Consider the following 15,148-nt stretch of genomic DNA (forward strand, 5'->3'; position numbering starts at 1 on the left):
GTGACCTAAACTTTGTCGGGTGCCAAAAAACATCGTGTCAAGTTAGAGTACCTTAAGAATCAAGTTTTAATAGGACATTTGTATGAACTTTCTGAGACAATTTCAAGGCATGTAGCAAGAGAGTCTAATTTTGCATGAAATCAAAGCTATTGTCTTGCTTTGTAAAAAATCGTCAAAATTACTACGTGAATTTAAACGTTAATTATGTGTGCTTCTTATAATTTTTGGGGTTCAGCGCGGAGGAGAAAACGCCTAATTTAGTGCTAGATGTATAGAAAGAACGAGGCACGACTCGAACAATAAAACGAAGGAGGGGGCCATCGACTGCCGAAGGAGAATCAATTTTTTTTTGTTGGGACCGGACAATGAGTGCCAGAAAGGTGGGCCCCACGATCTACTGGCGACTGACCGAGCGACCTAGTAAGGTTGGGTAATGCCACGTGGACCACTGGAGATGGGGGTGGATCTGGTCAGAAAAAAACACCGGGGATTCTGTCGGTTAATTGCAGAATCATCAAAGCGGGGGTCGTTATCCGCGTCGTTTTGGGTTTACTGCTTCGGTAAGGATGATTTGAAAAATTCCTAAAGACAATATCTTGAATTGCTTGCGAAAATAAATGGAGGGGATAAATTTTCTATCCTCCACGAAGATATTTATACATAAATTATCGTTGATAATGGACATAATTTTTATTGACTAATTATTGCAAACGTTAGAAGCGATTATTAATAATTTGTGGAGACAAAGTTTGAAATGGCTCTAGAATTCGAGATGAATTTTCTCTCGATGGAGATTTCTGTAGCTTCGACAATTTGGTTTTTTTTTTTTCTCCTTTTACCCACAATTTGACTTGCCTAGTGCGATTGGAGCGACTCGTGAGAAGATGGGCATGTCATTCGATCTTTGGTTGTCGGATGTGCCTCTTCAACTTATCCCGGCCTCAGCAAGAAGCGTTTGCGTACTCTTCGGTTGCTTTCGCAATGGAATGATATGTATTTTCTATCGAGCGAGATACAACAAGAAAGGGAATTGGTTGAAATTAGCTTCCGGCAGTTAATTTTTCCTCATCAATTTTCAGAAGAATTATAAAAAATATTTTAAATATATTGAAATTGTGCTAATTTAATTTTAATTTTTTCTTTTTGTATATTTGTTGAGGTGGAATGATGCCTACAACCATTTGATTTTTCTTAGGGTTAGATTTTGAAAACGGCAGGGTATCCAAATTTATTGACACGTGTAACCAAAATCATCTACGTAGTCATCGGCGACAAAAATCAATTTTCCCTTTTTTCAAATTCAAGTTAATCACAACGTTCTGGGGATATTAGATTTTCCTTAATATCTCCACTCTTTCGTTTGGATTATCGATTAAATAACGAAGTTGGTTTTTATGTGATATCATTATCACCAAGTCATTGACAATTAAACCCTTAGTTGATTGCATTGAAGAACTCATCCTCGAAGCTTGATTCGTGGCTCCCTCATTGTTATTGATTTTGGTTACGAGTTATAAAAGGGGCGGTTTCCACCCTTATTTTGGCTAAAATACTCATTTCTTCCAATTAACTTACTGGAATATCATCATCTCTCTCTCTTTCTCTCTCTTCAATTTATTCTTTCTTTTTTTATTAGGCTAATCCACAAAAAATGTTTTATTTCTATCATCTCTCTCAATAATTTCACAATATAATGGCTCCATTACACACATCAAGATATCAATTTACCATATTTTATTATCATTTACGTAGAGAATGTTGTCAATTTTAATTTATGGTCTCCTATTTTCATTCATAAGAAATTTATATTTATGACTATGAACACAATTAAGCGTCTTTTTTTTTTTCCGAATAGTGTGAGGGAAACTGCATTAATTTGTTAAAAGCATGATCAAAATGTCAAACATGTTTATATTTAATCTAAATATTAACAAAGGATAAATGCATAAATGGAAAGACATGAAACTTCTTACTTGTTCAACTTCGCTACGATTCGAAAAAAAAAAAAACTCTTATGCAACGAAGAAAGTAATTGATATCGATTATAAATTTAATCTCATAGAAAGTAGATCAAAATTTTAAAATATGCTTAAAAATTTCTCCTAAGAAAATCTTACGCGAGTTTGAAAGAGCAAAATGTGTAAATAAATTTTCAATCCTGTCTTGCAATTCATAAATGTGAAAAACTCAAAAGAAAGCACAAATCAACAATGTTTAACTTTAAAAACATACAAATTTATTCTGAAAATGCACCCACAAGGTCAAAATCTGCTAGATAATTAGATTGAATTATAATTTTCAACTTTGAAATAAAGTTTCCCTCAAACTATTTCATAAAAATAGGCAATTAATTGTGTGTTCATAAGGTGTTACAAATAAAAATTTCTAATCTTTTACATAAATTTTGTTATTTAATAAAAAAAACAAGACCATAAATTAAAAATAATGACCTTTTCTAGGCAAAGTGATAACATGATACATGAAGGATGATATTCTATTGGGTGTAATTTGATATTTATGTTGTGAAGTTGATAATTTGAAAAAAGAAAATAGAAAGAAAGGCATTTATGTTAGTTAGGATAGTTAGGACGACAAAAAAAAGAAAGAAAGAAAGAAATAATAAATGAGAGAGAGAAGGGTATTTTGGTCTATTGATTGAAAAAGGGAGCGGCTTAGCCAAAATGGGGTTGAAAATAGCGAGGCCCTATAAAAGTTAGGAAACATTACGAAAATGATTCGTGCATTTTGATTTAATGTGCAATGTCATACCTAAACTCTTCAATTCAATATGATCTTGAACCTTGGCCTAATGTGCAACGTTATCCTTGAATTTTTAATTTATTTGATGTGGTTCCTAAAATATATGAAAATACTCAATGTTAATCTTCAATTAGTTCAAGTTAATAGAACTTGCCAATTTGGCTTCTAGCCCATTAAGTTTGAACAACAGATGAACAAATAATATTTTTGCACGTGGATACAAGAAATATATATACATCTAATCGGGATATAATAACCCACATCATCAAATAATATGATTAATGATTTTCTAAATTATACAAAATTTAAAAAATTAAAATGACTATTATATTTTAATTTGTGTTGAATACCTTACGTGGATAATCCATGCCTTAACTTTTTTTTTTCACCATTCAAACAAACCGAATAAGAAATCAAATCAGCAAATTTTGTTAACTTTTTTTTTGTTGTTGTTGATAATTCTGATAACTTGAATTAGTGGAATGACAACACTAGCAATTTCATTTAATCCACGGGTTAAATTGAACATGTACCAAAAGTTTAAGGACAATACTTAAATAGATTAACAGTTTATGGACGACATTATACATTGAGTCATAGTTCAAAACTATTTATGTGGTTCTTTTCGTAAATGTTACTGTTTGAAATAGGTGACTTCCTCAAAACACGCTCTTTTCTCAATTCCTAAAGTATGTCAACATGTATTGTCACTTTTTTCTCATCATTTAATTAGTGCTCTCGAGACACCTATTAATAAGAGCCATTCAAAAGCCCTAATAAGCAAGACTTGAGTTAGAATATACGAAAGTTCCCACTTCTTAATTTCACACCCGCAAGAAGCAAACCCCCAATCTACTTATCTTAATCACCCAATTCGGCAAACTCTAGTCTAATTTGGAGTAGAGACAAACTCTAATCTAAATTGTGATAGTTTCTTGACCAATAAAATAAAATAAAAATTGTGATGGTTATGTATATCTACCAGGAGAACTCTTCTACGGCTGCATCATTATTCACGTATTGCTGACAACACGCACCACTCACCCAAAAAGCAAAGCATTACCTTTTTATGACGTGGTCATTGACTCTGACCAAAAAAAAAAAAAAAAGACGTGGTCATTGACAAAATGATAAAAAAAAAAGTAGTTTTATATGTCGTTGAAAATATGTTAAAATACAACAAATCGAGAAAAGTTTAAGATAAGAACAATGTTCAGGACCAGAATTCACCACGTTGTGCACGCCACGTAGGAATGAGATGGATCGAACCTTTTCCGAGAATATTTTTAGGAGTTAGTGCTAATCCAATGATGGTGCTGATTCCCATAATGCTTTGCATCAGGGCATCTTCTGCGTCACATCTTCACCAAGTGGATTCGATCAACTTTTTAAATTAATTAGCACTTAATTCGTATACCGAACCGGCGGCTCCTGGTCATAATCATAGTTTGTCGGAGAGCACTTGTAAAAGTCAAAAATTGCAATTCAGAAACTTTCGAAGGGTGTCTTCTTCGACCTATTGATTGCAAAAGGAGAATAAACGGCACAAGGACCCCTCAAAATATTATTATTTATGTACGGCGTTTATTATATATTTTTTTGAGATCATAAAGTATCAAATTAAAAAAAAATGATCACTTTAGTACTAACGATTAGAAATTTCGACTACCTCACCGAAATTGGCACTTAAATAATCGTTTTGAAAAAAAAAATTAACGCTTTAGTGATAAAAAAAATCACTTTAGTATCAAATTGGGGAAAAAAGATCAATGTAGTGCCAATGACGAGAAATTCCGATGACCTCATTGTAGTTGGCACTTAAATAATCATTTTTCAAAAACATTCTCATTTAAGTGATCAAAAAACGATTACTTTATTGTCAAATATGAGAAAAAAACGATCACTTTAGTGTTAAGGGCAAGAAATTTCGGCGACCTCATCGGAGTTAGCACTTAAATAATAATTATTTTTAAAAAATTGACATTTAAGTGATAAAAAAATATTGACATCAAAGTGAGTGCCGTACACAAATATTTACAATTGAAGTGTTCTTTTGTCGAGAATAAACAAACATGCAGAGGTCTAATCATACAATCATCATTTCACATGAAAATAAGTGATGATTTGGATGCAATTAACACGTGATGCCGAGAGTTTTAGAGAGTTTTAGTGGGTATACCTTTTCTTATCTAAGGAATGTCAAGTAGATTTTCACAAATATCGACACTTAAAGTGTCATTTTGCCTTTGGACCAAAAAAAAAAAGTGTCATTTTGCCGAGAATAAACAAACAGAGAGAGGTATAATCATATAATCATAAGTGATGATTTGGATGCAATTAACACGTGATGCCGTGCTTTTTAGAGAGTTTTAGTGGGTTTGCTTTTCATATCTAAGGAATGTCGAGTAGATTTTCACTACAATTGGAGTGGCATTCTCCTCAATTTTTGCTGGAAATGACAGGAATACGTCAATAAAGTTCCTTTGCGACGGGGCACGATTTGGAATGAATCGCTGTCCGATAGCCGTGATCTTGTAGACCCGGGGCGTCTTTGTCAATGAGCTGGTGACACAGGTTTTGATTAGTCAGTTCTCCCACCAGAATCTCCGCAATTCATGTCACTATGTAAAAGTACAAATAGGGACCGGTTGAGATTGACTCCACTGAGCTTGTCTCCCTTCATAACTGGTGCTATCTTTGCATCTATGGTCTCCGAAGAAAACCAAGGACACATCACGCGCACGCGAGTGCGGCACGCAAGAGGAAGGCAAGCAGAATCGCCCCTCCTAATCACGTCTCAGTTCGAAAATCGCATCTGGAGAATCAGAATCTCTGGTTGCCTAGGTCCTCTTCGAATTGAACTTGTGCTGCGCAGCATCGACAATCCATCTCGATCGTCTAAGGAACATCTAAGTCCCCGCATTTCGATAATCTTACTTTGTGCCAGCCAAGAACCCATTCCGTGGTTCAAAATAAAAGAGGGTGGGCGACATCTAAATCGAAAGCGAACCACACCTAGACTCTTGTGAGAAAAACCTCGGCCTTTGTCGGACCGAGCTAGCCAGGGGATTATGCAGTACTTTCGCTGTAAGAACTCTCAATAAGAATCTATCACCCACAGAGAGAAATGTAACTCCATATACATGGCACGGGTATACTATTCAGAAGTGAAACCCAAATGAGAGAAACCACTTCAGATTGAATGATTTACCAAAAGTTGGGCAACTGATATACTTACAACATCCTCCAATGAAGCAACAGATGCGGCTGGAGAGAACTATGTACAAGGTACTTTACAAGCCAATTTATGATTCTACACACTTTGTGCCCCGACCCGGACCAATCCTGGTTGACGCCATGTGGTCATGAATGAAAAAGTAAGAGCGAGCTCTGACTAATCCTATCGTTTACAGACACTAGAGAAAAGCTACATTCTTCCTAAATCACCTCTCACGAACATGATTTTATCAAGCCCAGATTGTAAAGGAACTTCTCCGACCGTGAGCGGAAGAGGTTGCCCAGAGAGAATTTACCGGTGTCTTGTGTTGGAGACTGCGAGTAGGAATCGTCCTTAACGCGAAGTATCGTCAGGCCAATCTGTCTCCGGACAGCCTCGATTATCTCGCTCTTGACTGGATTACCGGCGGAATCGGTCACATAAAACATATTCACAGCTTGAGAACCCCTCGTGGTAACCTCAGCCCGAGTGACTGACAGACCATTTTCTCTGAATATTCGAGTCACATTGGACAGAAGGCCAACTCTGTCGTCACAACAGAGTTCTAGTTTTATTCCCTGCATAACAGAAGAACCAATTTTACCGAAAGGAGGAACGTAGATCAAGAAACATTAGGACATTATACACGTGCGAGTCATGAGTCTCTGTGGATCTTGTACCTCAGAAGTTCGCCTCTTAATCGCAGCCCCCAAACAATGAATCACCCTTTGCCTCTCTGCCTCGGAACTAATCGGTGAACCATCCACGTGCCTGATGTAATATTCCTGGCACAACAGAGGGTAAAGAATATATCAAGAGAGACCGATCCCATATGAATTTGCTAGATAACACATTCTACCACAAATGTGAAGTCCAGTGTAGAGAGGAGGCTACTTCAAGAAAAAAGCTGCACCAAAGATGAACTGGAACGCCATTTGGTATAGACAGTCACTCAAAACGAACAAGGGGTGCATAAAACTTCTCTAATACAAACATTTGAAGCACTTAGAACTGTAATCAATCAGAAACCGAACGATAGGAATTAGTAGGGATACTACCTGATAAGCCTCAGGTCCCTCGGCAATGACAGTTCCATGGAACACGACATAATCCATATCTGTCAAGGTGCACACCGTATCGAAGATTAATTTAGGGCGATCCTGGCATCTCAAGGTCACAACAGTATATCCCTTGTCTGTGCAATTATCAACCGTTACAGAAATTTTGGTCCGCTCTCCTGCAGATCCTCCGTCCACACCATCCACATCGTAATCGCGATCTGCATACATCAACTGATGGAGCCTCCTTTCGGTGTGAGTGGAGCCCACTGTGACAGCGGTATTCGCACTCTTCTTATCTCTGTTGCCCTTCAACACGAATAGGAGCAACTGCTTTATCTTAGCAAGGCGGTCGGGATCGTCAATTGGCAAACTGGACGCTTCGTCGGTGATATAAACCACTGATGCCATCCTCGAATTGTGGGTCCAGACTTCTGCAGCCACTACATTACATTTCAGGTTGGCCAGAACTGCAAAAACCTCTGAAAGCAAGCCCGGCCGGTCTCTCCCCGTCAGTTCAATAGTTGTGTGTTCTGCGGCAGCTTGGACACCGACAGAGCTCCTCAAGGACCGAAAACTCCGTATTCTGGGGCCCAGTGACTGTCACATGTAAATCGAACCATCAATATCAATTGAAACTCACATGATATTGCACAAAATGCAGATGAACCATCAAAGTTCGGGGCGAACAGCAATTATAGCTCTAATTGTTTACAGACACTATATCTGACATGAACCATGGGATAACATGACACAATTTCTGCCGAACTGTTTATGTGTCTCACGTGGCCATTCTTTGAGCCTCTTGAAACATTGTTCCCCCACTACCAGAAAAGACTTAATTAAAACGAAGGAGCATTTTCCAAATCATCACCATTGTTGTTGAGATCATGCAATTACTCTGCACAGTGCTTCGTGAAACATTCTTGTACAAACAAAAACTTGCAAAATTGAAGTTTAGAATAATTCTGTCGATCTACCAGTTGAATCCGTTCAGCAACATCATCTTCAGAAAGCTTGTTCCCTTTCTGATCCGTCACGTGAAACACTGCGAACATGATTGTAACGAAACCGGTCATTGATAATTCAGTAACAAGCAAATGAACGAAGACAAGAAAAATCAAATCCAACCGTCTCACCATCCATAAACCACTCTCCATCAGAAGAAATATAAGCCCGGCGAATCATGAGATTCATATCAGTCAGGACCTGAACCACCTCTAATAAGCTCCCACGCTTATTGGCGCTATCAACCTAACACAATTTTACAGCAAGGGAAACGCAATTACGGCCTAAATTCCAAAAAATCACAACACAAGGCAATACAGAATCCATGAAAACCATCAAAACTGAGTACCTTGACCAGAGTGGCGTTTTTGCTGGAGGCATTATCAACTGTGACCCTGAAAATTCAGCACCGACCACAGAAAAACAGCACAGGGAGCACCCGTCAACAACTTGAAAATAGAAGTCAAATTCCAGCAAGAAAGGAGAAGAAAATCACGGGGCAAGGAAGAAGAGCCCCACTTTGTATCCGCGAAACAGAGGCACAAGAAATGAACACACCCGACACGAGACAGACCACAGGAACAGGGAGCGAACGAGGTACGGATCGACGTTACCTCGGTGGGTTCATTCTAAGAACAAGTTTCTCGAACTCGTCATCGACGGCGAGAGGAGAAGACCAGCAATCCATTTTTCGCACAACACCCAAAAGAGAGAGAGAGCCGGAAAGAAACAACCGAGCGCCGTCGAAGGGCGAGAGACGAGAGACGAGAGGTCCTTGCTCGGGCTCTGCTCTTCGTTTCCTCTGTCAAAATCCCCTCTCTCCCTCTCTCCCTCTCTCAACACATTGAGATTTTAACACCCGCCATTCTGAAAAATCCCAAACTGGGTCGAAAGATTTTTCCTTTTCCTCGTTTACCTTTCCTATGTATGGTGGGTGGTGCGTTGGGCGAGGCTGGGGACGGGGTGGTGGCTCTGGCTCTTGAGCTTTTTGGAGGGACGCAACGAAAGAGAAGAGATCACACCCCACTTGCGCACTCTTCTCCTGACTTCTTTTCTGTTCTATTTCATTTTTAATAAATGCAAGTGTTTTACAAGGTGAATCTCATGAATGAGAAAATGATGACTTGAATATTCCTACTTGCGAGTACTTTACATAGGGTGTTTTTTCTTTTTTCTTTTTTTAAAAAATAATTTCTGGAGTATTCATTTTTTTTTTTTTTTGGGTCCACATGATAGTAACCCTCTGCGAAATTTTAAGTTGCTCGATTAGGCCGGAGTGAGGTACAGCGAGACGACAGAATATAATAATCGATCAAGTCCACATACGAATCACGTTGTTTCGCACGTTAGAGCATTTACGCGACCCTCGATAGAGAGAACTCGCTCTCGCTAAGCATTTGCGCGTGATTAGAAATGAGAATGTCAAAATACAACCCCGTTCCGTAGATGCGAGACGATAGAATACCGACTCGTGGGTACATCCAAATGTGATGTGGCACAATATCCGGCAATCTCTAGCACGAAGTGCCATGATTATTGGGCAAACCCTTTTTCACAAAAGTGTATTGTTATTCAACGAAATTGCCTCGACGTGATGTACAGATCTCGAATATGACATGCTAGCACGAGTTGCAGGGATGCATTTAAGTCGCATGTCACGCGATTTTTACCGTGAATCCAATTACATCGTTCGTTCGTTCGACGTTCGTGTGATTCATCAAGTTCGCGATAGATCGAGTCTAGACGGGCGTTACGCCTCGATCAATGCATCTCATCGTTGTGGAAAATCGGGAGCCCGGCTCTCTGCATCCCTCCTTACAATTGGTGGAATTCGTCTGTTGGGGTCACGGCAATGGGGGAGGTCGTGGTGTGGTCGAGATGAGCTTGTTACGATTCTGCTCTTCACATGGCGACTTTTTGAATGAATGACTCTCTTCGTTTTGAGTTTTTCAACTTTCCCCCCTTTGAAATTTACTTAGGATTGAGCTAGGCCATCAAGTTTTGCACCTGGTCTCACAAAAGAAAAGCCTTTTTGGCTTGATTTCCATCCTTAGGCGGGTTCCGATTTACGCACTAATCGGGGCAAGCTTAGTTCAAGTATCGCAAGAAGCCCCGGAGCTTCTGTCAGAGAGGTTAGTGGATCCAAAGGACCACGATCTCGAACGAGAAATCCAAATCTCTTTAATCAGGAGTACTCTTGTAACATCGACATCATCAAGTGGTAAGAAGTGCAAATCATTAAAATTCAAAAGAAGGAAAAAAGAAAAAGAAAAAGAAAGACATTTCTTCTAAGTTCCACATCATATGGTCTAGAGCATGTGATTGACTAATTAAATTACTTCTCTTTCTCTCAGATTTAAACAGTCAAATTGGCATATTAACGTGCATATGTGACTGGGAAGTCAAATGCTAATGCCGTAGCCAATTTGCAGCTTGACAACATGGGTGTAAAAGAGCCCTATAGTTTGAAGGCTGAGCTTAGGTTTCCCGTTCTTGCCCCAAAACCAAAAGATCCGTGTGGAGATTTGATTGTGCTTTCGTGGGTCTCCTTTGATCCGTCTTATCCCTTTTGCCAAATCTTAGCAAAAGCCCTACCCGTCTGATCATCAAGGGTCATGATCATAGCAAGATTTCTGCTGTGCTTAAGGAGGACATCTTCTCCTCTGCCTCTTGTCTTTTACCCTTTTGACACATCTCCAAAAGGGGAACTGCCTTTTTTTGCCTAGCTGCAGGATTTCCCTCCCTCCCTGTTTCTCTTTCTTCTGGATTGACTATATAGACTGCTTGTTTCTGCTCAGGGGAAGGAAGCTTTTTGCTCGCGCATTCGACACTTTCTCCCCCCTCGAATTTTGCACATTGATGTGGTAAATGTGAAAGTCGGCGACATACTTGAGCGAGCATTTGAGGATAGAGACAACGGTGAAAATTCAAAACATCCAGTCCCATTCAAGGCCTGTTTGATTTGGCTTTGACTGAATATCTTTGGGAAAATATGCAAAACTCTTTGGCCAAAAAGGGTCTTCTGAAATGTAAGTTGTATTTGGCAAAGTGTATTCTAAAAACACATTAGGATAGAACTTTGGTTTAAATGGTGTTTGGAAAATTCACACTTTGCAAAACCCTTTTACTTTTATTTCTAAAAAAATAAAAATCGTTTAAGAAATAGCAGTCGGTGGACATCCAGTGAGGCCAAATTTCGATGTTGGAGAGCCAAATCTGCCACTGCCAATCTCACCCGATCACAGGCAAGGCGGCATGAGGTTTGCGCAACCTCAAGTGAGGCTTGGGTGGCACGGTTCAGGCAATCCCAAGCAGCCGTCACCTAGGTTTGCGCGACCTAGGCCGACAGGGTCGTGCAATCCAATCTTTGCCTAAGGTCGGGTGACCTCGGGTGACAAAGGCGGCGGCTTGCTGGCCACTCATCGGTGGTTCTTCGCCCGCTCGCCGGTGGCTGAGGCCTTCATCGAAAATGTTCAGGTTTTTTATGACATTTTCATAATTATGAAAGTATAGTGAGGGTAAATTTGGAAGGAAAATTATTTTTTGGATTATGCTTTTTCCGTTAAATAAACGGAGCCTAACTCTTTTCGCCTGCCGTGTGGAGCCATTTTAAAAAGCCGCGTGCTCTCTTTCGCTTGTCCTTCCACGCCTGCCGTGTGGAGCCATTTTAAAAAGCCGCGTGCTCTCTTTCGCTTGTCCTTCCGCACACGTAATATATTCAGCATGTGCTGATTAGCATACCTACATTGGTTTGGAAAATGGGGTTGTCTTGTTGTATTCTGAAAAGTTTTATCAAGAGAAACGAATCAAACTGGTCCATCACTTCGACCTTACACCAACTCAAGCCTTGCTATAAAATGTCATTTCCAATTTGATGAGTTAATACTTCAATGAGACCATATGACAGGGAAAGTCTTAATTACTGAACTTATTGTCGGTGCTATATTTTGAAAACTGAACAAAAGAGTGCATTCATACAATGGCATCGGATCATAAATTCACATCCTCATAGATAGAAAAATTGAAACATCCTCACACTCGTGAAATTTGATGCCGCAGACATTGGACCGACTTAATTATAGACCGGTCAAAAAGTTTTGTTGGCTCGCACAATGTCTAATCGTGATGGGCTATATTTGCGATTTTATCCTTCTCAAACCACAGCGGTCGTCAGGACTCTGCCTGCAAACACGACGTTATGAAATTAGCATCCACGCTCATTGACACATAACAAAAAATAAAAAAAACCACATTCAATTCAATGATATTGGCACGTCAAATTCACTGCCTCATTTTATTGATGCTTGTGTTCACGCACACAAAATTTTGCCTGATGTAATGGGGGTGAGTGATTTTATGTTCCGTACAAGTTTCTCTTGAAACTTGAAACCTATTTGTTGAACAAGTTTATCATTTTTTGGAATCTGAAATTAGGGGTGTGCAAACTGGACCGGACCGGCCCGGACCAACCCGGGACCGGCCCGAACCGGCCGGGTTGGTCCGGTCCTTAAGGTGGATGGTCCGGTCCCCGGTCCCAATAAATGGGACCGGTGACCGGGCGGTCCAATCATCGGGTTTCTTGTATTGGGACCGGACCGGCCCGGCCCGGATCGGACCGCCAATAATATATAATTATTTATATATAAATATATACAATTGCAAAAAAAAATTGAAAACAAAACAGAATAATAAAAGTCCACCGCCCATTTTTTTCCCAACCTTGCATGGTCGCACTCTCCTCCTCAAGACTCTCTTTTTAGTCTTATTTTCCATCTTGTTTTTTGTCATCTTTTCTCTCTGCAGGTTTTTTTGAATGCGGTTGGTGATGTTTTTATCATGTAATGGCTTGATTTGGTATTGAATTCAAACATTTTGGTCAAGTTCGTCGATCATAAAAGTCATAGCGAGTCGCTATGTTTTTACCATGGCATAGTTTATTAAGTTGACTAGATTTTCAATAGTTAGTGGTCCTATTAGGCCGGGACCGAGACCGGACCCGGACCACCGGTCCCGGTCCGGTCCTTGTTCCGAAAAATATGGGGACCGGGACTACGGTCCGGTCCCCGGTTCCATGCCGGACCGGGACCGGCTCGGACCATGTACACCCCTACCCGAAATCTATCATGCATACTTTGAAATCCGAAACCTATCCTGTTACATATTCTAAGGTCTACCCGGGTTTCATCCGTATTCTTAATTTAATAATTGCAGTAAATCATTACATTTGATGACCACCATTTGCTGCTATAATCCACTACAATCCATTCACGACAACTCATATTTAGACATGCAGATGAATATGGACATTAACAACTAAAAGTCTCGGTCATAATGTTGTAGGAAATGGAGACTGAAATTAGTCATTTAGATTACATAATCATCATCGGACACCATAAAATATCACATGATCGCGTGAAAACATATAAAAAAAAAACACGAAAATTAGTTATAGGATACAGGTTGTAGGTTGCACCTGCTTGGAACCTGAACCATATCTGTCGAAATATGTTCCTCAGTTTTTGAAATTGATTTCAGATTTTACCTTAAAATCATGCACACTCCTGTTATAAACCCTTTATAGCTTTCTTACACATTTGCTGAAGCAGAAGCTGTGAGGGTCTCTTTTATTTTTTTTATTTTTAATTTTTGCTTTTTTTTGCACGTAGGTCTGGGAAAGTAATTTAATTTCGTCACCACAAAAACCGACACAACGACCCCACGTTGGGCTTGAGTTGTCACGTTCATCACGGATATGTTCAAGAGGGGACCTCTCCGCCTCCCCCACGATTCTTTTTGACTGAACCATCAGAATGTCTTCTCTCTTTTTTCTTCCATCTCTTTTTGCACCATCCTCACTAATTCTTTCAACCAGCTGTGGTTTTGTTTCCGCAACAAGTTGCACTCCCCGCAACAAGAGGGAAACGGGCAAATTCCTCGGGGGATCATCGATGACCGTCGAATTACAGATAAGAACACAAATCTCGATCGTTGATCGAATATACGGTATCTTGTGTAGAAGATACAGTACACTATAATACGAAGTTTTCAGGATGATGGATCGGTTCTCATAAGAAGCTGTGAGGGGGAGAGTCTTGATCGAATCTGAGCTCTCTTTAATGAGCAGGATCCGATATATCTTGGCGTGGTCCAAGAACAACCCATGTTTGGACCACTTGCGAATCTGTCTGATTCTGACCAATTGCAAAATTGTTGCCCCACTCCTATTCGAAAAGGAAAAAAAAAAGAGAAGTAAATTTTCTTCTTTTATTCTTTTGCCCACTTGGGCCTGAAGATACAAAGATCAGAGAACAGAATTGGCCGGTGGGTTTGCCTTTTCGCTCGCTTTGAACCTGCAGACTGCAGTAGACTGGGGAGGGGCTTTTTATGGCCTTTTCTAGGATAAGAAAGATTGTTTTCTCAGACGTTTAGGCAAGTGGGATGAAGATGATCTCTCAAGAACCGCAGGGTCAATAAGAACATGGGGACACTTCCAAGATACCAGATTGTACTGAACAGCATAATAAATTTGGTTCACGACAGCTAAATCTAGATAGGGAATGCAAACTTGAACTTGTCATTAAGATATTTGAGAGTACATAAACGTGTTTGAGCTCTAGTCTAGTAAGCTGAGTAGCGATGCGGTCAGGTTGTGGAAAAGTTCGTGCCCGACTGGAGACCTGAGCTGGGACATTTTGGGTTGCTTCAATCCTAGTGAATACATGTCTTGTTCCGAGTGAATGTTCCAAAAGTACACAGAAGGCTAGGATGAGAGATGTCCCAACTTGTAAGAACAGGGTATTGAACTAATTTAGAATATATACCTGAATTGGGGCAGAGTGACTTTGATAGAGTTGCTGGTTTTTAGTTTAAAGGGTTCATATGACAATATCAGAACATATTCCTCCTCGCATTTGCACTGATATCTACTGAGTTTCTTTTAACGTTGACTTCAAAACACAAAAGAGAAGCAAAGGAGATTTTTCCTTCTCAACTTTCTCAGTAGACAACTTGCGAGTAAGAATCTATTCCCAGCTCTGTAGCTTTTTTTGGGCACTCTCTGATTCAGGATTGTCAAAATTGAAAGGATTCGCACACCTCATTCGTA

At 39.7% G+C, this 15,148-nt stretch overlaps 1 protein-coding gene across 2 annotated transcripts; it reads right to left on the bottom strand.

The window, feature by feature from the left end:
• Positions 1 to 5,939: 5,939 nt before the first annotated feature.
• LOC115738918 (ACT domain-containing protein ACR4-like) lies at positions 5,940 to 9,116 on the bottom strand. Of its 2 annotated transcripts, none has more exons than XM_048279391.1 (7): positions 8,658 to 9,116; positions 8,393 to 8,438; positions 8,175 to 8,289; positions 8,016 to 8,083; positions 7,111 to 7,635; positions 6,658 to 6,762; positions 5,940 to 6,555 (listed from the first exon to the last, which is right to left on the bottom strand). In XM_048279391.1, the coding sequence occupies exons 1-7, from the start codon at positions 8,729 to 8,731 to the stop codon at positions 6,211 to 6,213; spliced, it is 1,278 nt and encodes a 425-aa protein (XP_048135348.1). In that variant the 5' UTR covers positions 8,732 to 9,116; the 3' UTR covers positions 5,940 to 6,210. The 2 variants fall into 2 exon arrangements, with proteins under 2 accessions (XP_048135348.1, XP_030527588.1); XM_030671728.2 differs by having other exon boundaries at positions 7,036 to 7,635; positions 8,658 to 9,113.
• Positions 9,117 to 15,148: the final 6,032 nt, after the last annotated feature.

The sequence above is a fragment of the Rhodamnia argentea genome, chromosome 1 (genome assembly GCF_020921035.1).
Source record: "Rhodamnia argentea isolate NSW1041297 chromosome 1, ASM2092103v1, whole genome shotgun sequence".
In the NCBI taxonomy this organism is placed as follows: Eukaryota; Viridiplantae; Streptophyta; class Magnoliopsida; order Myrtales; family Myrtaceae; genus Rhodamnia; species Rhodamnia argentea.

Bases quoted from the DNA above. Each gene is read 5' to 3' on its own strand.
- LOC115738918 (XM_030671728.2), bottom strand. From the start codon at position 8,731: ATGGATTGCTGGTCTTCTCCTCTCGCCGTCGATGACGAGTTCGAGAAA. The intron at 8,084-8,174 runs GTGAGACGGTTG...TCATGTTCGCAG, and splicing joins TGGAGAGTGGTTTATGGATG to TGTTTCACGTGACGGATCAG. The intron at 7,636-8,015 runs GTAGATCGACAG...TACATGTGACAG, and splicing joins TTGCTGAACGGATTCAACTG to TCACTGGGCCCCAGAATACG.